Genomic DNA, 23,007 nt, shown 5'->3' with positions numbered 1-23,007 from the left:
AAAATGGGTCAAAATTGTTTTATGCCTAAAAATCATTAGGATATTAAGTAAAGATCATGTTCCATATAGATATTTTGTACATTTCCTACCAAAACATATTTTTTGATTAGTAATATGCATTGCTAAGAACTTCATTTGGACAACTTAAAAGGGAATTTTCTCAGTGTTTTGATTTTTTTGCACCCTCAGATTCAAATACACTCGTAAAAATAAAGTTCCTTTATTTTTTGCAAAAATGTTCTTCTATGGCATTGTGAAGCACTTTTATTTTTAAAAGTGTAGTTCAGCCAAATACTGTATTATCCTAACAAACCATACATTAATGGAAAGCTTATTTATTCAGCTTTCATATGACATAAAATGGTTTTGTTTAAAGTAATATATTTTGGTATGAATTAATATATGTGACCTTGTGACCCTGTCATAAAAGTGTTTTTTTTTTTTTAATTGAGATTTATACATCATTACTATATGAATAAATACGTTTTGCATTGATGTATGGTTTGTTAGGATAGGACAATATTTGGCAAAGATATGAGTATTTGAAAATCTGGAATCTGAGGATGCAAAAAAAATAAATAAATCAAAATACTGAGAAAATCGCCCTTAAAGTTGTCTAAATGAAGTTCTTAGCAATACATATTGCTAATCAAAAAATTAGGTTTTGATATATTTACAGTTGGAAATGTATAAAATATCCTCATGGCACATGACATTTACTTAATATCCTAATGATTTTGTGGCATAAAACAAACATACAATGTATATTTGGCTATTGCTATATATATACCTGCATTGCAAAATGCACTGCAGTAATCTTTGTTTTATTTGCAACTTCAAAAAGTATATTTTAGAGTACCGTCACTGCATGTAGCTAATTAAAATTATTCAGTACTTATGTGTGTAGTTACATTGTAATAACGTCACCTTATAACACAGTATTTAGTGCATGACTAAGTGAGGACTGCTTTGAGGTCAAGTTGATCAGTCAAGTGAAATCAAACCAAATGACGTCCCATTCCTACATCCGCTGGCATTGAGCCACAAAGCTTTCAGACACATTTCTCAGCGCACTTTAAAGAAGAGCATAACATCAGGATGCACTGAAAGCATCCTCTCTTAAAGCAGCGCACCAGAAGCCTGGTCAAAGGAAGCCTGAGCCCTCAAAGAAAAGCAGTGGTAATCCTCCTCCTCTTCCGCCGAATGTGACGCCACACAGCGATGACTAACCGCCGGTGGCTCTAGTGCTGGCAGTACGGCTCGCCCCCAACCGCTGTCCTGTCACATGCCTGCAGAGCACATAACTCATGCAAATCCCAGAGTTTCTGACACGCGTGACTGTCGTGTGATCAGGTGAGCGGCCCGGCGAGATGAACGCCCCCGGGTGCGTGTTGTGCCAGTAGGTGAGCGCTGGTATTAATCACCCGTCTACTTCATACTCCACACTCTCCTTTACAGCCCTGCACCAAAGTCAAGATTGATTTTTAATTGGCTGAGCTATTCAGATATAGATCGTGTTTTGATATGGATTATGATGGGGAAGCCGCTCTCACACAGAATGAATGAATGGATGAACGCCATGCATAGAAATCTTGATCGCAATTACCTATGTGGCCTTCACGCCTAATAAACATCAGCTATCCGTCCGTCATCCATTCACAGCAATGTTTGAGTAATTGAGTCACTGATTTATTTAATTTGATTAATTTGAACAGCAAAATACTTTATGTACTTTGGGACCAACTTTATGTACTTCTAAGTTAAAGTGATAAAAACTTAATTTCACCAAAAGCAATTGTATATGAGTTCAAAATTTGTTAAAATATAAAGGATAAAATTAAAAACATTGTGTTTATTAACTAATTTGTTAGTCTATTTAGTTTACTTACTAAATAAAGACTCAAAAGACCATATTATTTATTTATTTTTTTTAAATATACATGTACTAATAAAGAAAAGAGACCACCTTTATGTACTTCTAAGTTGATGTGATAGTTAAATACAATTTAATTCACATAAATATACAGATACAGAATACGTAATTTACATAATTTACTCAATTTAAAAAATCAATCAAAAATATTTATTTTCCATTTATACAAAGTAAATTACTTGTAATCTATATATTTTCTTTAGACATATGCCAACATTTTACTTACTGTAGGTCAATGTGAACTTAATTTCACCAAAAACAAAAGTAAATGAGTTAAAAATTTGTTACAGTATAAAGGATCAAAATAAAAACATTGTGTTTATTAACTAGTTTGTTAGTCAATTAAGTTTATTTACTAAATGAAGACTTGAAAGACTTTAATTATGGTGCCTTTTTCAAATATGCATGTACTAACAAAAAAAGGGACCACCTTTATGTACTTCTTAAGTTAAAATGTTAGTTAAATACGGCAAAATGTGGTTCTGAAGTCACTCCCAAATTCACATAGTTCCCCAGATATATACAGATACAGAATAGAACTGAATAAATATGTAATTTACTAAATTTGAAAATCAATCAAAAATATTTATTTTCCATTTATACAACGTAAAATACATGTAATCTATATATTTTCTTTAGATGTGTGCCAGAATTTTACTTAATGTAGTTAATGTAATATTTTTGGCATTTTTACAACTTAATTTCACCATAAATCAAAGTAAAAAAAAAAATTTAAAATATGAAATATAAAATTAAAAACATTGTGTTTACTTACTAAATAAAGACTTGAAAGACCTTAATTTTTATTATGGTGTCTTTTTAAAATATGCATGTACTAATAAAAATGTACTTTCTGAGTTACAGTGATAGTTAAATACAGCAAAATATGGTTCTGAAGTCACTCCCAAATTCATATAGTTCCCCAGAAATATTCCACTTTTTGATGAAATCCATGAGCTGTATCATGTACAGAATATAATTGAATGAATACATGTATTACTCAGTACATAATTAGATGCTCTAGATGAATAGCTGAGGTTGCTAAGTTGTTTTGGTCAGAGAAAATATCTATGGAAACATCCAACACACTTTCACTATTTCTTACACACGGCCAAACCATTGCTCATAAAATGTTGGTATGCTTAAACGTTTTTTTTCTAACCCTCTGTCATTACAAACCATGCTGTTTTATGGAGAAACTCTGAAGAACCTTCCTAAAGGTCTTTCCATACATCCAACTTAAAAAAATAAATAAATAAATGAAAAAAAAAAAACACTAATTTGTTGCACATTTATTGTTTTTTCTCAAATCGTTTGGTTTAAACCTTAAAGGCATAGTTCAGACAAAATTCTGTCATTACTTACCCTCAAGTCGTTCCTAACCTGTAAGACCTTTGCTCATCTTTGGAACACAAATTAAGATATTTTTGATGAAATCCAATCGTAATTTTATGAAGTTTTTTTGGGTTTGGAACGACATGGTGAGTAATTAATGACAGAATTTTCATTTTTTGATGAACCATCCCTTTAAAATGTTATTGAAAATCAATCAAAAATATTTATTTTCCATTTAACAAAGTAAATTACATGTAATCTATATATTTTCTTTAGACGTAAACCAAAATGTTACTTAATGTAGGTCGATCTAATATTTTTAGTTTTTTTTACAACTTAATTTCACCATAAATAAAAGCTAAATAAGTTAAAATATAAAAGATAAAATGAAAAACATTGTGTATTAACCAATTTGTTGTCAATTAAGTTTACTTACTAAACAAAGACTTGAAAGACCTTAATATGTATTATGTCTTTTTTTAAATATGCATGTACTACAAAAAAAAAAAAAAAAAAAAATATATATATATATATATATATATATATATATATATATATATATATATCAAAATGCATATTGGTTAGAAACGGGTGAGAAAGAGGATGTGCAAATAAGGACTATAAGGACTATAAGTGAACTATTCCTGTACTCACCCTCAACCTCAACCATGTATCTCACTGTATTGATCATTTGCAGCAATTAAAACAGTACATTTATATAACAGCATCATGGATATCAGATCTTCACGGCTGTTGGTGTCTCAGTTGTTTCTGTCAGTGGACAGGCTTTCCTGGAGCTCAGGTCACTGTGAGTGCATGAATGAATTTAATCACAGATTGCCACACTGAGTTTTGTGTCAAGCTCATGGTCTCCCTGACAAACACAACAAGCTCCTGTGATATACAGGACGTGCTATTTTTATAATAATCTTTATCAGAGGCATGCAAAAGACATAAGGGGTGTTTTCAATCATCACAGTTTTGAGCAATGACTCTCATCAGATCAAGTAAACACAAGACTTCTTTACAGTCTATAGGCTACAGCACAACTGACAAACATGTTCTGGTCATTTATAAATCATCAATGTTATTTATATCAGCATTTCCATTAACACAAATGACTGCAATCCTTTTAATATTGCAAAAGACAAGCAAAAGCATTATGACTCATAAATTAAAGCGTAAAGCTTAATTGTAACAGGAGAAATTACCACTTTTTTGAACATTAGCTAAAAACATGACCCTTTGCAAGAATTTGGTCTATTTATATGCAATATCACACGAGCAGCCGTGTAATATCAATCTATATCAGCATGGCTACACTTTTAAAAATAAAGGTGCTTTAAAAGGTTCATCAAGCAAAGCCATAGAAGAGCCATTTTTGGTTCCTCAAAGAACCATTCAGTCAAAGGTTCTTTGAAGAACCATCTATTTCTTACCTTTTTATAATCTGAAGAACCTTCTTTCGCCACAAAGAACCTTCTGTGAAACGAAATAGTTGTTCAGATGTTTAAGATTAGCTATTTAGACAAGAAAGGTTCTTCTATGGCATCGTGAAGCACCTTTATTTTTAAGAGTGTATAGCTGTAGGCAGTCTAAAGTACAAAAGAAGTGCTGCAGCATTAAAGTTATATAAAAATATAAAGCTATGAGATTTTGCCCTCAGCCAAAACGATTTGCTCTGGAACAAATAATAGATTAATAAGACCAAAGACCTGCCTGTTAGATTTGACCAAAAACGAATCAGAGCCAGTGGCAAATTCTGGAAGACCTGGCCAAGGTAAGGCTGTTCTCTGTGGTTTCATGAGTGCTGAATGGTCCAAAATGTAAATTTTCAAAGACGTTATCATTATTAACAACAATAGTAGTAATTCTGAGATTATAGTGGATTTGGACGTCCTCCATGACAGTCGGTGTGAGAAATGCTGCAAGCGGAGTGAACTGTGAAATGGTTTGTGTGGTGAAATATCTCATTATTGGAAATACCTCTTATCCAATCAGATTTGAGGACCAAAAGAACTGTTGTATATAATAATACCATATAATGTAACACATAGTTAAAATCATATATTCATCAAAGATATTGCATATACAACACAGTAAACTCACAGTTGCATGCTAGTTCTCCAAACAATTTCATTGAGAAATGGCTCAGTATATAATAGAACACATCTATTTTTCAGTATGTATATCAATATCTGCATGTATATAAATGAAAGTACTGTATGTTTCCACAATTTTGATATTAGCATGACATACAATGTCCTTTCACTCGCAGTGTAAAGTGTGTGAGTCTTACAATGTAGATCATGAAGACAAAGCAAAGTGCACTCTGTCTCAGTTCCAGACTACAGTACAGTGCTGGATTGAGTTACATCATGCAGCGTAAAAGAGTGTTTGCTTCACATCACTTAGTAGACAACTGAAGGAAACTATCTGATATATAATTGTCTAAACAAATGGTCACTGCATATGAAAGCACTTTCTTATATCATTTACAGGCATCTCAAGAAAACAAGTTTACCAGCAGTGCTTAGATAACAATGAAGGTTTCAAATAGTACAGCCTTTGTACAGTAAGACCAACCCAGAACAATTTGGACTGTAGTGCTGTGCCATTTCACACAACAAATCAAGCCCACAGAAGCTTCTGGAGATCAAGTCCAACAGCTCGTGACCTGAGAGACATGTTTGCCTCTTAAACATCCACACCATCATGAGATTTGAGCGGCATGCCAATGCAAAGTATATGTCTGCTTGCTGTACAACAAAAAATGCTGTAATGTTGTGAAGTTAAATAAGTTGAAAAAATATAGGATCAGAGAAAACCAAACTATAGATGCAAGAATAATCTTCTGAACAACTGAACTTCACTCATTCAATATGCTCATTCAATTATCCCACAATACTTTCAATGCAAAAAAAAATAAAAGAATCATAGTATTATGTCTTGTTTTGCAAATGTCTAAACAATCAAGATGCATTTAGCAAAATTACTTCAGACATTAACTCTTGTTACTTATTAATAACTCTTACTATAATACATATCAAAATAAAGAGTTTATGCTTAAAACAAGAAAATATCTCTCAATGAGGGGCTAAAAGTAAACTTTATTCACAAGGGAAAAATTAATTTTTTTCTTAGTCTACTGGCAGATTTTTCTCTTTTTCTAGCATAAACGCAGTTAATTTGATAAACTCTTCAGAAAACAAGAATTATTTTCCTTCTCAAGTAAATGCATATTGATTTAGGAATGTTTATTTGTACTGGAAAACAACACAAATACTAAGCAATTTTTTTTTTATTATAGGCTACTGTAAATAAATTTGTCCAGTGAAAAATGTTAATCAAATTTTTCATAAACGCACTTAACTTTGATAAATTCTTCAGAAAACAAGAATACTTAAGTTATTTTCATTCTCAAGTAAACGCATATTAGTTTAGGAATGTTTATTTGTACTGGAAAACAAGAAAAAATACTAAGCATTTTTTTTATTATTATTATAGGCTACTGTAAATAAAATTGTCCAGTGAAAATGTTAATCTAGCTTTTCACTACTTTATTTAACTCAACCTGATTACAGTAGGTCACTGTCACAAAGCCCATTTCTAAGAGTCAGATCAAGTAAGGTAACAACTGCACTGTAACTACTAATAAAACACACAATGCACAAACTCAATTCTTCAATCAGAGCAATGTCTGCAAAGCAATCCAGCCAGAAATAAAATCACGAGTGACCCACCAGTGTGGAAATGTTGTCTTCGCTCAAACTTTCCAATCGCTGCTGATTGTATTTTCCAGCGTCCTTCGTTTTGCGCACTTGTTCTCCTGTTTACTCGCGCTGGAAAGTTCCTCTCGCCTTCCGTATGCTAATCATTCTTCACGAGTTGCAAGAAGACAGAGGAAGAGGAGAGACGCGGAGACAGCCGGAGAAGGAAGAGAGCAGATAACGGTTGAAGGCAGGCAACCAATTGGCCTGGAGCTCTGAGAGAGGGAGCGAGAGAGAGAAACCAAGGAATGGGGGAAGCACCAATGAGGCGGAGCAAAAGGATGCGAGGACGCGGCCGCCACAGAGAGAGAGAGAGAGAGAGAGAGAGAGAGAGAGAGAGAGAGAGAGAGAGAGAGAGAGAAGAAAAAAAAACAGCTGTACGTGAGTCAGAGCCGAAATGTGAGGCGCTTACCCTCAGCGTGATGCCTGCATCCTCAGCTTAGCGCCCAGACCTCCACCCATCCGGAGAAACAATAAAGCATCGAGCCTCCTGGTGCCACGGCACGCGCGCATATGTATGTGCGCGCGTGTGAGGTTGGGCGAATGATTAGGATGCTTTTGCCATCTCTGTATCATGGGCTACATTTTCTCTATCACTCTTCCTCGCTGTGTGTGGCGTGTTCGCGTGTGTAGCTGCAGACTGTCTGCTCGCAGCATCACTGCCTCCCAAAGGCCTTGCGGTCTGATGGTTGCATGTGTCTGTGCGTGTGTGCGTTCGTGCCTTATTTGGGCTAGTATCAGGAAATCTCATGCATACGTCCATCATTTGCCTGCAGAAGAGAGAGTGTCTCGCTCGACTCATTAATGTCGTCCTCACTCAGAGTCAGGGCTGTGAGCGCTGGCAGAGCACCAGCAGCGTGGAGCGGTAAGATAACTGGCTTAAGAAGCAGCCAATTCACACCGCCAGCCAACTTCCCCTGCTCCGGCAGATAGATCTGTCTCCTCCCAGACAAAAGCGATCCTATCCATATATCCGCTCCAAACACATCCACACAGTCCATGTGTTGGGCTGGTAAGTGATATCCCAGCTAGCAAAAAAATATGTTTTAAGAGTGTTTTGATAACGTTCCCACTAAGTTATGTGAATGCACTCTAGACGTTAAAATGTCTCTGAATGTTTTAAAACAAGTAGTTAGAAATGTTTTTTTTAATCGTTGATGAATGTCCAAATATGAACATTTCAGGAAAAAAAGATGTAAATAATGCATATGTGCTAACGTTTTGGGAACGTTATTAAAGACAGGATAATTTTAAACAAACATTCTATTAATGTTTCTTGACTGACGTTGTTTCCATGTTTCATTAAAAGCTCACTTTACAGATTTCATTCATTCTTCAGCTCAATCTCATATTCACAATAAAACATTAGTTTGAATATCCGGTAAGGAAAGTGTCTTTTCTTTGTAGTAATGTTAATATCCTTTTATCTGTTAAAGGAAAACACTTCCAAAACAAAAATTTACAGATAATTTATTCACCCTCTTGTCATGCAAGATGTTCATGCATTTCTTTCTTCAGTCGTAAAGAAATTATGTTTTTTGAAGCTTTGAAACTGCATTTAAACTGCATTTTGGAAATTCAAACTTGATTCAAGTCCACTATATGGATGTAAATCCTGAAATGTTTCCCTCAAAAAACATAATTTCTTTACGACTAAACAAAAAAAAAGATATGAACATCTTGGATGACAAGGGGGTGAGTAAATTAAGTGAGTAAATTGAATCATAAAAACAGTCTTTTGTCGGCCTGTAATGGCGGAACAATCACCATCACAAACACATGCACTTTTTTTCAATACTAAAACACTATTAATAAATACTACTATTAATTAATAATATTTAATAAACAACAACAGCCATCATGCTAGGCAATTCAGTCAAAAGTACACAGGGAGCGCTCTGATATACAGCATTGAATTTACATAAACATGATGAGATTTTGCCAAAACTATTTGCTTTGGAGCAAATATAAATTAATGAGACCAAAGACTGCTCATTAGATTTACCCAAAACAAATAATATCTCTTGTTTAACCACTATAGAGACATCAGAGCCAGCGGTAAATGTCAGAAGATCTAGCCAAAGCAAGGCTTCTTTTGGTGGGTTCATGATGTTATCTTTATTAACAAACTGCATATTTGAACTATAAACAAGTACATTCTCACCTGAAAAGTTCTTAAAATTACATTCCATGACACAAAAACAGTAATATTTTTTTAAATTATAGTGGATTTTGGGCGCCTGCCATGACACTCGCTGTAAGACGTACTGTACCGCAAAAGGAGTGATACAGTTACAAACAGTAAAACAATAGAAGTGCATGTATTTTACGCAAAAAAAAAATACATAACACATAAAATATGTCACATTGTCACATAAAATATATATTCAAAATAAATGCTGTTTGTTTGGTGTCTAGTCATCAAATAATTGAAAAAAAAAATGGACCAGTTTCCCCCCCCCCAAAAAAAATATTTAGCAGCACAACTGTTATCAAACCTGATAATAATCAGAAATGTTTTTTTAGCAGCAAATCAGCATATTACAAAAAAGTCAATATTTCACAATTACTGTTTTTACTGCTTTTTTTGGTAAGAAGAAGAGACTTTACTAATATAGTAACTAACAGAAAATTACTAAGAAACAGCAGTGTAATTCTTTAAATATTGACATTTTAATCAAAATTGACTATTAAACCTAATATTTAAGCTTGCTTTGTATTTTCATGCTTACCAGATCAATAATGTCTGCTTTCATTTGGAATCAGTTGTTCCTGTGTGCACTTTAATCTTTTATCTGTGTACAGTAGAATGTTCCAAATCACTCAGATATTCCATTTCAGCATGTTTCAGTTTTAATTTTGTGGCTAAATTGCTATTCTATTGTCAGCTCAATTGTCATTTGTTTTAAGTGATTATGCGTTTCATTCATTACTGCTTTATATGCTATTATTCAACTCAAGATTTCATTTTTTCTTCTGACAATCCAGTTTATTTATGTTTAATCCACCGATGCTGAAAAGAAAAATGATTAAATGAGATTAGAAGGTGATTAGAAAACATGATATCCGTGAACACATGACATCAAATAACTGACAGAGAAGTGATTACAGATAAAGTGCTTGGTTTTGCGTGAGATGCAGTGATTGTGCGTGGATGTGATCAGTGGGCTGTTCATTATCCTGACACTAAGTTGTGTGGTAACTGTGAAAGACGCGTACAGGAGCTCTGCTTCAGCCAGTAGACACATACTGACACAAGAACACCTTCACAGCTCTTTTTTCATTTTGTTGTTTTATCTAAATATTAACATTTGTGAGATTTAGTCAGTCAAAACTATTTTGAGGTTAAATAATGTAATTGTGTGTACCTGGAAAATGTGATTTATAACATTGTGTTATGTCAATTTTTACATTTTTTGTAAGTGTTTCTTAACGAGGGATTTGTAGAAGCATCAATGTTTTTAAGATTTAAGTAAATTTAAGTTAATTTTGAGTAAAAAATAAATATATACTACCAGTTAAAGGTTATTTAACAGTAAGATTTTTAATGTTTTTTAAAGAAGGCTCTTCTGCTCACCATGTCTGCATTTATTTGATCCAAAGTACAGCAAAAACAGTAAAATTTTGAAATATTTTTACTTTTTAAAATAACTGCTGTCTATATTAATATATTTTAAAATGTAATTTATTCCTGTGATTTCAAAGCTGAATTTTTAGTATCATTACTCCAGTCACATGATCCTTCAGAAATCATTCTAATATTCGGATTTGCCACTCTAAAACATTTATTATTATTATTATTATGTTGAAAACAGCTAAGTAGATTTTTTTTTCAGTTTATTTTTTGATGAATAGAAAATTCAGAAGAACAGCATTTATCGGAAAGAGAAATCTTTTGTAACTTTATAAATGTATTTATCATCACTTTTGATCAATTTAATACATCCTTGATAAATAAAAGTATTAATTACTATAATTTCTTTCCCCAAAAATAAATTAATAAATAAAATAAAATAAATGCATACTCACTGCAAGCGTTTGAATTCTTTTTACATTATGAAAGCTTTTTATTTCAGATAAATGCTGAGCTTTGCATCTTTTTATTCATCACAGAATCCTGAAAATATATATTCAACAGTTTTAAATATTAATAATAATACTATTAATAAATAATAATAATAAATGGTTTTTTAACAGAAAATCAGCATATCAGAATGATTTCCGAAGGATCATGTGACACTGAAGACTGGAGTAATGAGGCTGAAAAATGTAGATTTGATCACAGGAATAAATTACATTTTACAATATATTTAAATAGAAAACATTATTTTAAATAATAAAAATATTTCAAAATTGTACTGTTTATGATGTACTTTGGGTCAAATAAATGCAGGCTTGGTGAGCAGAAGAGACTTCTTTAGAGACTTCTGTTCAAAAACTTGTGACTGGTAGTGTATATAGAATCATTATTTTAAAATACATTTTTAAAAAATTAAGATTAAAAATTAAGACTTTGAGTGGCATGTGTTACTATATTTTTTCATTTAACAATTATTGTAATTAGTGGGGTTATTATTCAGTATTTCCATGAATTTCATGTACATTTCAGACATCTTTCATTAAAACATATAGGTTAATTAAGTGAACTTGTTCAATTTAAATTCATAGTGCTGCTTTTAATTGGCATACAGTATCTTCAATTAAAATATGGCCAATTAAATATGTAAATATTCATATTCCTGTATATAAGTCATAACATAAACCTTTAAGCATCTCTTTTACTGGGATTCTGCTTTGTCATTTAATTATTCAACTAAATTGTCAAAGCAGAATTTTTAAAAGAATAGTTGATTTAGTATTTTACATTACTGACACTTAAATATGATATGAATATTTATAAGAACTATATAATTTATACATTCTGAAAACGTTTACCCAGGGGTGCTTCTTGCCCCAGGAGTGGCCTCTTTGAATAATTTTACATTTTGTAAAATAAACAGCTAAATTAGCAAATCACTCACTTAATGAGATTCCATTATTGTGGTAAAAATCCATCCATTTCATTTGTTATTTTCCCCATTAATCAGAAACGGTGTCTTAAAATGAACCATTCTGAAATACGACGTCATTAATTGTAATTTCATTACTGGTTTATAAATGGCAATGTTGTCACTTTCATTAAATTTGTTAAAACAATGTTTTAATAACATTCCCATAAACTTACTAAAACTTCTCTGAACATTTTTTTAAAATGCTTAAAAGGTTTTTCCTTTTTTATGGGCAGCGAAAACATTAAGAGAACATTCTATTTCATAATTTTGCAAACATTATAGGAACATTATTTTTGAATGTCCTCTTAATGTTAGTAGTCTAAAAATATTAAATAAACATATAAATAACAACATTTAAAAAAATAACATTCCTTGATTGATGTTTAAATAATAATTTATTTTTTTTATTTTTTTATTTTTTTAAACATCTTTGTTTATAACTTTGAGAGAACCTTACCAGAACAGTGGCCAAAGTTCTGAGGGGAAAAAATGTCATTATTTACATTTCATTGTTTACTGGTTAAAATCTGGCTATGGTGGCACCTTCATTTTTATCATAGCCTTTTGCTTGGTGGACTGACGCCAGAGGTTTCTGATTGTTCATGGAGTGGACAGCTCCTGGTGCTGAAAGCTGCAACCTCAGAGCTGTGACGCTAATAGGCAAGACAATCAGAGGAGGAGCCCTGGGTAAAGGAACATCAGCCCACATTCACCAATATTATGCTGAAAAATAGCTGAAACACAGCTGGAAGTGGAGGTTGTTTGAGAAACACAGGAGATGAGTGTAAATAGGTTGTGTTTTAAAGGAGTGGGGCATTCTGGCTTTGATATGAGGAGGCTGCACAGCTACAGCACACATGTATTTTAGGAACTAGGTCAGGTTTTATAGCCTGCCACACAACAGACAGCGAGCAAAAATAGACATTTAGTTCACATGACATTCGTGCCGCTTACAGCTGAAATCAAATACGACTGCTAAAGATTAGCGAATCGAACATTACCGGATTCAGAACGTAAATTTACCATAGCAAAGACGATTAAATGATTTCATGCTCACAGTAACTGGGGAACGCAAAGTACTGAAATAACATGCAGTTCATTTCAAGACTGGCAATCAGAAAACCTGAATAATTCCTACAATTCAGCTTCGGCGTGACAAGAGGGCGTGCGAGCGTTCGCTTCAGCATCCTATTGTGGGTTTGAATGAATAATGCAAATTTATTAAAATTCCTATATGCTTTTTGTGCAAGCATGGCTGATTTGATACAGAGTAGGAGTTCCATTAATGCACCAGGAACGAGAATCATGAGAATCAGACAGCAGTGTTTTACTATAGTGAAATGCAATGGAGGCCCCTATTTAGCCCTCTCGCTAATCGTTGTCGGATGCTGGTATAATAAAGCATGCAAACTGTTCCAAAGCACAGCGACTACAGTCAACTCACCAAAATAAACATCTGTGCTAATAATGTTTCACACTCCTACTCGTCCAACCCCCTAAACAAACACACACACACATATGCACAACCTCTCTGTCTCTCTCCTTTGCTGCCTCCAAACCCATGGCATATGACCTTCTGTTAAATAGATAAAGAATGCGCTTATCAGTCATGCAAATGAGGCTGAATTCATTTTGCACAACAGATGGTCTCATAGATAATGATGATGGAGGAGAGAAAATTAAATGTCTCTTGTGCGGTGGTCATGGCAACGGAGCCCAGAGTAATATCAATAACAAGCACGGCGCATAATAAGGTTGTCAGTCCTGCGAATCAAAACTAAGTCGGGGAAACCCTTGCAAGTTTACCACGGGTTCTTCTGATGCTTCTCTTTTATTCAAAGTATACAGCATCTACTCTGATGCTGCTGTGGAAACCATTGTTTTTAGGGGATAGAGTAGCGCTGAAACCCTATTCTAATTGTTAGAATGGCCGAGGATCAGCAATCTCTACGTAAAACTGATTGTGCACACCAAACTGTAAGTTGTGGAGACTTGAAACTTGGAGGGATGGTAGTACTTACACTGCCAACAACATCACCAATCTCAGAATCTCGAATCTCAGATTCGATCATGAGCCTGGCAAAATTTGGATTTTTCGCCCCCAATCCAAATCGTAACGCCAAAAGGTTTGAAAGGGGCAGGACCACTTTTAGTAATGCCTATGAGCTCAATCTGAGGTCACATGGGAAAAAATCTGAGCTTGGCCACTTGGTGGTCCTTTAAGAGGGGAAAAACATAAAAATAGCTATACCTGCACAACCATTTGTCCTATCAACATGAAAATTGGTGTGCTCTGTCTTGGTCCAAAGTACCACAAGTGCCTATAAGGACATTTGCGTATCTCAAAAAAAAAAAAACATAGCTGGCATTGACTGATAAATTTTGAGCACCTATTAGACAAGGTTAACAGAGGCCAATTGGAATTAAATTTGGTGGACCTCTTTGACTCACAGCCCTAAAGCATTGTCAAGGGCATAAATGATTGTACATTGTGCGGGGTTTTTTTCCGCACATACATGCGATATTCATATGATATGATAGAACTCCTCATTCTGTACAACTTTGCCTCTAGAACCACTGCAGTCAATCAAATCATTTGTTAAATGATTGAAAAAATGTAAAAAAAAAAAAAAAAAAAAAACAACTTTTGCTAACTAGTTCTAGGTTTTTCGCTCAAACTGGAGAAAACCACTGCAGTACAATTCCCTTTGGGAAGCTAACAGGGTCGTTAAGAAAAAGTCCCGTGGCTAAATTTACTTATAATCCTATAAAAATCCTATGAAGCCTAAAGGAAAACTCAAAACTTCCCGAAACCCATGTTCCCATGTTCCCGAGCACATGCAACAGTTTTAAGAAGATCGGACCACAGCTGGCTCTATAACAGTCATAAATGTTAATAAACATAATGTTTCTATGGTAAATGGAAAAAAAAATTAATATGTGCTTAAATGCCTTAAAGCTCTTGAACCACGGTAATCGCTGCTTGCAGCTATAGTTATTATTATTATTCACCATATTGCAAGAAACTTCGACAGTATTTTGAATGGAAATAATGATAATGTCTTTGGTCAAACTTTCAAAGTATTTGTGCATTTAACGTGGAACTGTACTTAACGTTCTAAGTAATTAAAATACAATTTCAGATGCAGTTAATTTTTTATTCTTTTGTTTTCCTTCCTTAAGAGAACAAAAAAATTAACACCTTTCATGCAAATCACTATTACCATTTCTGACAACAATAACCTTCAACACCTGCCCTCAGCTTATGCTCTGTTTAGAACTTTTGCACACATTTGCATTGTTTTTTCTAAATGTCTAAAGTAAATTCTTGTTGTAAGGTCTTGGTTATGCGGTGTTTGGTGTCCACATTTTCTTTTTTCTTTTTGTTAATGCTTGTAAAAGTGAAAACAAATCAAAAACCTCTGCTTTGAGGAAACTGAAATGTCTATGCCCATAATTTCCCCAAAACATTCATCATTCCCCTCAGTTCTTCCTCTCAGACACAGAATTAATGCAATAAGCAAGACCCTGCTGCCCCCTACCTGCTCATGCGCTTCCTGTTGTGGCCAGTCCTCATAGCACTTCCTGTGAGATGAGTCAGCGATTTGCTGATGAGGCTGATGGAGTGACGCATGTGTCTGCCAGTCTGGCTGCTTGCGTTAGCTCAGCGCTGGCCGCTAACCTCCACTCAACCGCACCATTAGACACTGGCACAGAGCGCCAATGAAGGGCGGAAGAACTGATTTACTGTGAGATGTAGAGGGATGGGGATGACAGTCAGGGTTGAGGAAATACAAATGATTTAGAAGAGTGATGAGAGAAAGACTGAATAATTGTACAGATACAAACCACACAAGGACTCACTGGAGACAAGGAAGAAATTGTTGAGATGTCTGGTTTCTTTGCACACAAAAATATTGCATACAATGAAGGATTCCTTTTCTGATTCATAATCATTTCCTTTATGCAAAATGGATGATGAATGGACAGGTAGATAGATAAATCTTTTATTCAATGCATCATCAGAGGTCATAAAAGAACCATTTTTGGTTCCACAAAGAACCAATAAGTCAAATGTTCTTTAAAGCAGTGGTTCTCAATCCTGGTCCTGGGGGACCCCTGCTCTACACATTATGCATGTCTCCCTTATTTAACACACCCGATCATCAGCTCGTTAGTTCAGTTCATGGATCTCTCTCTTTATGAGGTGATAATTTCAATCAGGTGTGTTAAATAAGGGGTACATGCAAAATGTGCAGAGCAGGGGTCCCCCAGGACCAGGATTGAGAACCACTGCTTTAAAGAACCATCTCTTTCTTGCCTTTTTATAAACTGAAGAACCTTCTTTTGCCTTAAGAACCTTTTGTAAAACAGAGAGTACCTTTTTGTACCAAAATGTATTTAAAATACATTTTGGGATGCTAAGATACTACAAATACATGTATATATTATAGACACGTATTTTAAAAATACCCTGCAATTGTACTTTTAGTGTATTAAACTTGTATATTTAAAGCCTGCTAAATGTTGTACTAAATGCACTTTAATTGTGTGGAAGTCCAAAAAAGTGCAAAAAGTGCAATAAATCTACTCATTTATATTTCTCTATATGTATGCGCACATTTATTGCACTTATTTTTAAAACCTGATGAAGCATTGAATAAAATATTTTTGAAGAGGTATAAGCCTGGCATGTACAGTGCCTTGCAAAACTATTCATACCCCTTCATTTTTTTTCACATTTTTCATTTTTTTTCACATGTTTTGTTGCAGCATTATGTTAAACTGCTTTAAATTACTTTTTTCCACATCAATCTACATCTCATACACCATAATGACAAAGCACAAAACAGGTTTGTAACAACTTTGCAAATTTATTAGAAATAAAAAACTGAAAAGATCCCTTTGCATAAGTATTCATACCCTTTACTGGGACACTCGAAATTTAGCTCAGGAACGTTCATATTGCTTCTAGATGTTACTACACTTGGAGTGGAGTTAAACTGTGGCAAATTCATTTGAATGAGTCTGATTTAGAAACACACCTCTCAGAAAAGGTCTAACAGCCGAAAATGCATATAAGAGCAAAAACCAAGTCCTGAGGTCAAGATAACTGCCTGTAGAGCTCAGTGACAGACTTGCGTTAAGGCGATGATCTAGGGAAGAGTTCAGAAAAAAATCTGCTGCATTGAAGGTTCACAGATGCATTATGATCCATAATGGAAGATGACTGGAACAACTAGGACTCTAGAAAATGTCTGCCAGCCCCCATCCAAGCTGACAGAGATGGAGAGGTGAAAAGGTGAGGCAAAGAATGGCAGATAATTGCCAAATGCAGATGTGCAAAGCTTGTCACATCAGACCCAAAAAGACTTGAGGCTGTAAAGGTGCTTCAACTATGGACTGAGTTGAGGGTGTGAATACTTATGCAATGTACTTATTTCAGTGTTTTATTTTTAATAAATCTGTAATATTTGCAAATCTGGTTTTTGCTTTGTCATTATTATGGTGTATGGAGTGTAAATTGATGTGGGGAAAAACTAATTTAAAGCAGTTTAACATAATGCTGCAACAAAACAAAATGTGAAAAAAATGAATACTTTTGCAAGGCACTCTAATCTTGTGGGAATCTTAATTTTTTGCTAGCTCTGTGTTTTTTTTTTTTTTTTTTGGATCTACGCACCAGACTAACTTGGTGTTTTGATATTGGACATCTGGTGCTGCTCCTCTTCTATGACTTTGTTATTATATATTATACTGTGTAGATCATGGTCTCTCTCTCTTTCTCTCTCTGTTTTCTCTTTCCTTCCCAGAGCCAGCAATTATATTCCATACATCAATAGCAGGCGAGCTGGGAATGCTGGTAAATGACAGAGCGTGTGAGATGTGTGAGAAACAGCAGCTCCCGGATGGCCATCATGAAGGCTTCTGTGTCCTACTTTAACCGCTCCTGTAAGTAATGCATTTTCTCTTTGACTGAGGGGAAAATAAAGAGAGGGATAAATACCCATAATGCAGTGCTCCCTGATGTGTCTGCCAGCACAGATGAGAGGATGCTCTTCAACTGGAACCTTACACCCAATGCTGAATTACAGCTGCATACAGTACAAGTCTGTATGACATTTATATGAAAAGGAGGGAGAAAACACTGTCATAGAGAAAAATATGAGATATAATGAAAGAAAGAGGGGAAAAGGGGGTGTTTGAAATGTAAAACAGCCACATATGTGTTTATTTTTTAGAATTAATTTTCCATCATAATCTTTCTTTTCCTCTACCAGATCTCTCTTTTCAAGTCATTGGTTGGTGAGATGGATAACATTCCTTCTGCATGCTAAATAATGGACAGTGTATGTCTATGTATGTATGTATGTATTTGCATAATTTTATGATATGAAGAATATACAATTTAACTTTTTTATACAAGCCCTAGTAAAAAAGTAATAGATTTAAAATGCATTCATTTTATACTAAGTATAGTTCAAGTCTATTAACACATTTACTGACATATCGCTTGAGACTTACTGATATAAAAATAGCAATTTAACTATTTGGAGTACTACTTGTGCACAATGCATTTCTTTATATTAAGCCTGAAATATGTTTTAATGTCACTATTGATGAGGATTGTATGATCTTTTAATAATATCGGTCTTTAAATGCCAAATATTTAAAGTGTACCTAAAGCAGTGATTCTCAACCGGTGGGCCGCGGCCCACTAGTGGGCCTCAGTGATCCTCCAGGTGGGCCGCGAGATGGCTTAAAATTAATTTAAATATTATCCTAAAATGATCAAAGCACGCCTCTTTCGTGTTCTGTGATGGATTGCTTTGGACTCAGCGCAGTAAGCCTCATCGCACTGTTAAATACAGACTGAACGGCGGCTCAAAACTTCTAACTGATGCAGGCAAGCGTCATTAGATAGCTGCAAGGAACCAGAGTATGTGAGCGGAGTGGAGCTACAACATTTTCCCCTCCGCGCTCCTTGCATTTAATAATCACTCCGCTCCGGGTTCATTATTTACCGCTCCCGCTCCACTCCTCGCTCACTGATATCAGAAACACCGCTCCGAGTCAAAAAAAAAATTCAGTATGTTTGAAATATAACAGTCCTGTTCATAACATATATTAAAACACAAAAAATGATCAAATAAAATAACAAGAGAGTTTGGAACACTACTGTGCAAACTATGTTCCTACCACATGCCAAACTAACACTGTCAGCATTAAAAGTATAATTTCTGCTTTTTGCAGTGCAAAGTTTGTAATGAAAATAAGAATACGTTTTCATCATAGTTATTTCTGCTCATTCGAAATCAGATACCCTTACATTTGTTTCAATGCATTGCTTTTGAATAAGTGTTGTTCACCTAAAAATATTCAGTATCTAGAAGGAACAAACTAATTCCTTTTGAACTATAATTTACCGCCGTCTATTGCCGTCATCATAACCTTCACATTCTTTCTGATTTGCGTGATCCATCTCTATCAAGCTAGGTAAATATGTTTAACGTGAATTCTTGCTTAATATGCAGTTATATTACGGACAGTTGGCGTGAATTGTTCTCATGATGGAGCGGTCTTGGAGCAAGTGAAAACCACGACGCTCCGACTTTTAAAAAATCCGCTCCTCCCTCCATTCAGAATCACACCGCTCCAGTCCGCTTCACTCCGCGCTCCGCTCACATACTCTGCAAGGGACGGATTTTTTTGTCCCGCGCCCGCCGGCTCCCGCAGAAATCAATGAATGTTATTTCGTCCAGCTCCGCCCGCGACATTCGTGTTTTGTCCCCCACCCCCGCCAGCAAAAGCCCGCATAAAAGTAACCTATACCCCGTGGGAAAACAGGTCTCTACTTCATCTCTTGGCTGCATGAAACAAACCCTTGCGCTAATTTGAAGGTAAAGACGATCAGAGTAATGGTAACGGACTTGCGAATAATGTATGACACTCTTGTACTGGACACTCTGTATATCGGAGTCTAGGCACGCTATTCCGCTATTAGTCCGCTATTGATTCACAAACTATTCATGGTTTCGGGGCTCTGATCCTTATATTTTTGCGTGAAATTTCAAAATGTTTGCATAGTTGTCAAAATGAATGTCTTGTGGCTTTTAACTTTTATTATGAATGCTCACCCATAGAGGTGGATCTTGTAAAGGGTCAGTGGTGTTCATGCACATATAAGCACCAGCATCAACAGATTCCGAATGGATTTGCTGTATTTTTCATTTGTATGTATATTTTATAATGGATACAAACAGTAGATATTCTGTCAATCCAGTTCAAATGGACAGGTTTAGTGAGTGGAATTTTGGCATCTCCCTGTTGTTCTGTTTGGCAGGTTCACTTACTTAAGAAAAAGTACTCTGAAGTTGTAAAGAATGTCTGAATTAAAGAATTCAGGAGCTTTAAACCTGTATATGTATATATGTTAAAAAGTTAGAACTGAACAGAGGGTTTTCTTTTAAATTCAGCTTTAATTTAAAGTTTGTTTGTTTGAGGTTTTTTATAACATGCAGTAGAAGAATAAGGCAAAACAAATGTTTTGGTTATGAAAAAAAGGTTTAAAAAAATGAAATGAGGAAATGTCAGGCATAGGAGGGCCTTGGAAAATTGACCCGAGAAGGAGGTGGGCCCCGGCGTAAAAAAGGTTGAGAACCCCTGACCTAAAGAATACTTGCAATTGATCAACTTTAGAACAATCAAATATGCTTCTTTAAGTATCTTTAGTTGGACTTACACACAATTAAAGTGCATTAAGTACACAATTTAGGAGGCTTTAAATATACCAGTTTAGAACACTAAAAGTACAATTGCAGGGTATGTTTTATTAAGTACCAAATGTATTTGAAATACATTTTAGTACACTCTCAAAAAATAAAGGTGCTTTCTGTTTTACAAAAGGTTCTTTGTGGCAAAAGAATGATCTTCAGATCATAAAAAGGTAATAAAGAGATGAACCTTTGACTGAATGGTTCTTTTACTTCTATGGCATTGATGTGAGAACCTTTTAAAGCACCTTTATTTTAAGAGTGTATATGTATTTTTCACAAGGGACTATTTTAGTTCTGTCTGCATCATCTGTATGTTCCATACTCAAATTAATTTCTTTATGCAATTTTTAATTATGTTTATTTAGTGAGATCAGATTCCATGCATCAGATATGACTAGCGCTGTAGCTGACGTGGGCTCAGGTGGACGGAGTGCTTAAGTAATCTTTGTGCAGTGATTCAGTGCATTGTAAGTCTTTTAGCTTGATTGCAGGTAGGTGAGCATCAGCTGGAGGAGAAGATTCAACATTCCTCAACACTGGCTGACTAGCCCTGGGGGATACGAGATGGATGTCTTCCTGAGCTTTTTTGGGAAGATCACATCAGGAGAAGAGGGCAGAACGGCAGCTGTTTACAAACCCAACATCGTAGCCGAATTAGAAAGAAGATGAAACAAACCGGCTACTAGGAATTTTTTACACAAGCAAAAGTGAGAAAAGAAAAAAGAACTTTCTTCATTGCAATTCAATTTAAAAAGCTTGGAACTGATGTATATGACTTCAGTGTGTGAGCTTACTAAAAGGCTGCAGTAAATCAAAAATGAAACTACAAAATGTGGCACACCTGATATGGAAACATGAATGACACGTCTCAGTGAACAAATAATTGAAGAGAGTAGATAAAGCAGTCCAACAATAGAGAGTATTGACATCAAACACTATGAGACAAAACAAAATTACTATTAAGTGTTAGAGGGGGGGAAAAATGAGGAAAATCATCAATACATACATGTAAGAAAATTTTTCAACTCAAAGTCGCTTATACTCACTGCATTTAAAAAAAAAAAAAATACAGTAAAAATAGCAATATTGTGAGGTATTACAATTTAAAATTTAATTTAGGCTGAATTTTCAGCATCATTATTCTAGTCTTCAGTATCACATGATTCTTCACACTGCAAAAAAATGCTTTTCTTAGAATTTTTGTCTTGTAAATCTTAAATCAAGAAGTATTTTCTAGACATGTAAAAAAATTGTCTTGTTTTCAGAAAAACAAGTCAAAATTAAAATTATGCCAATGGGGTAAGCAAAATAATCTTGTTTTCTGTTTGAAATAAGATTATTTTGCTTACCCCATTGGCAGATTATTTTTATATTAGCAAAAACTCACTTAATTTCGACTTGTTCTTTCTAAAAAAAAAAATAAAAAAAAAAAAATAATAATAATATATATATATATATATATATATATATATATATATATATATATATATATATATATATATATACATATATATATATATATATAAATAATAATAATAATAATAATAATAATTTGTACTTATCTAGAAAATCTTTCTTGATTAAAGAATTTTTTGATATTTTGGCTGGAAACAGGACAAAAATTCTATGTAAGAAAATCATTTTTTTTTTTTTTTTTGCAGAAATCATTCTAATATGCTGATTTGCATTTTGAAACATTTATTTACTGCAAAAAAAAAAAAAAAAAAAAAAAGCTTTTCCTACTTACATTTTTGGTCTTGTTTCCAGCCAAAATATCTAAAAATTCTTAAATCAAGAAGGATTTTCTAGACAATAAAAATTATTGTCTTGTTTTCAGAAAAAAAAAGTCAAAATTAAGTGAGTTTTTTTGCTTAGAACAAGCAAAATAATCTGCCAAATCATTTTTTTGCAGTGTTATCAATGTTAAAAATAGTTGTGCTGCTGAATATTTTTGTGGAAACTTGGATTTTTCAGGTTTCTTTGATAAAGTTGAACAGAGCAGCGATTATATGAAATATATTTCTTTGTTACAGTATAAATATCTTAACTGACACTTTTGATCAGTTAATGCATTCTATAATGTATCTTTAAAAAACAACAACAACGAATCATACTGACCACAAACTGCATGATCTAATGCT

At 34.1% G+C, this 23,007-nt stretch overlaps 2 protein-coding genes across 2 annotated transcripts in view; both read left to right on the top strand.

Annotated features, from left to right (window-relative positions):
* Window positions 1-15,816, top strand: part of galnt16 (UDP-N-acetyl-alpha-D-galactosamine:polypeptide N-acetylgalactosaminyltransferase 16) — a 97,777-nt gene extending 81,961 nt beyond the window's left edge. The window contains exons 7-8 of the mRNA XM_073826618.1: window positions 7,815-7,903; window positions 15,660-15,816. Of these exons, the coding sequence (XP_073682719.1) occupies window positions 7,815-7,903; window positions 15,660-15,816 (246 nt within the window). The remainder of the gene's footprint in view (window positions 1-7,814; window positions 7,904-15,659) is intronic.
* A 2,182-nt stretch (window positions 15,817-17,998) lies between these two features.
* atp6v1c2 (ATPase H+ transporting V1 subunit C2) overlaps window positions 17,999-23,007 on the top strand; it is a 16,683-nt gene continuing 11,674 nt past the window's right edge. The window contains exons 1-2 of the mRNA XM_073826617.1: window positions 17,999-18,041; window positions 18,135-18,193. Of these exons, the coding sequence (XP_073682718.1) occupies window positions 17,999-18,041; window positions 18,135-18,193 (102 nt within the window). The remainder of the gene's footprint in view (window positions 18,042-18,134; window positions 18,194-23,007) is intronic.

This window comes from Garra rufa, chromosome 21, assembly GCF_049309525.1.
Source record: "Garra rufa chromosome 21, GarRuf1.0, whole genome shotgun sequence".
NCBI lineage: Eukaryota > Metazoa > Chordata > Actinopteri > Cypriniformes > Cyprinidae > Garra > Garra rufa.
The sequence above is the reverse complement of the archived record's forward strand: the minus strand, read 5'-3'. Positions and strand labels throughout refer to the sequence as shown.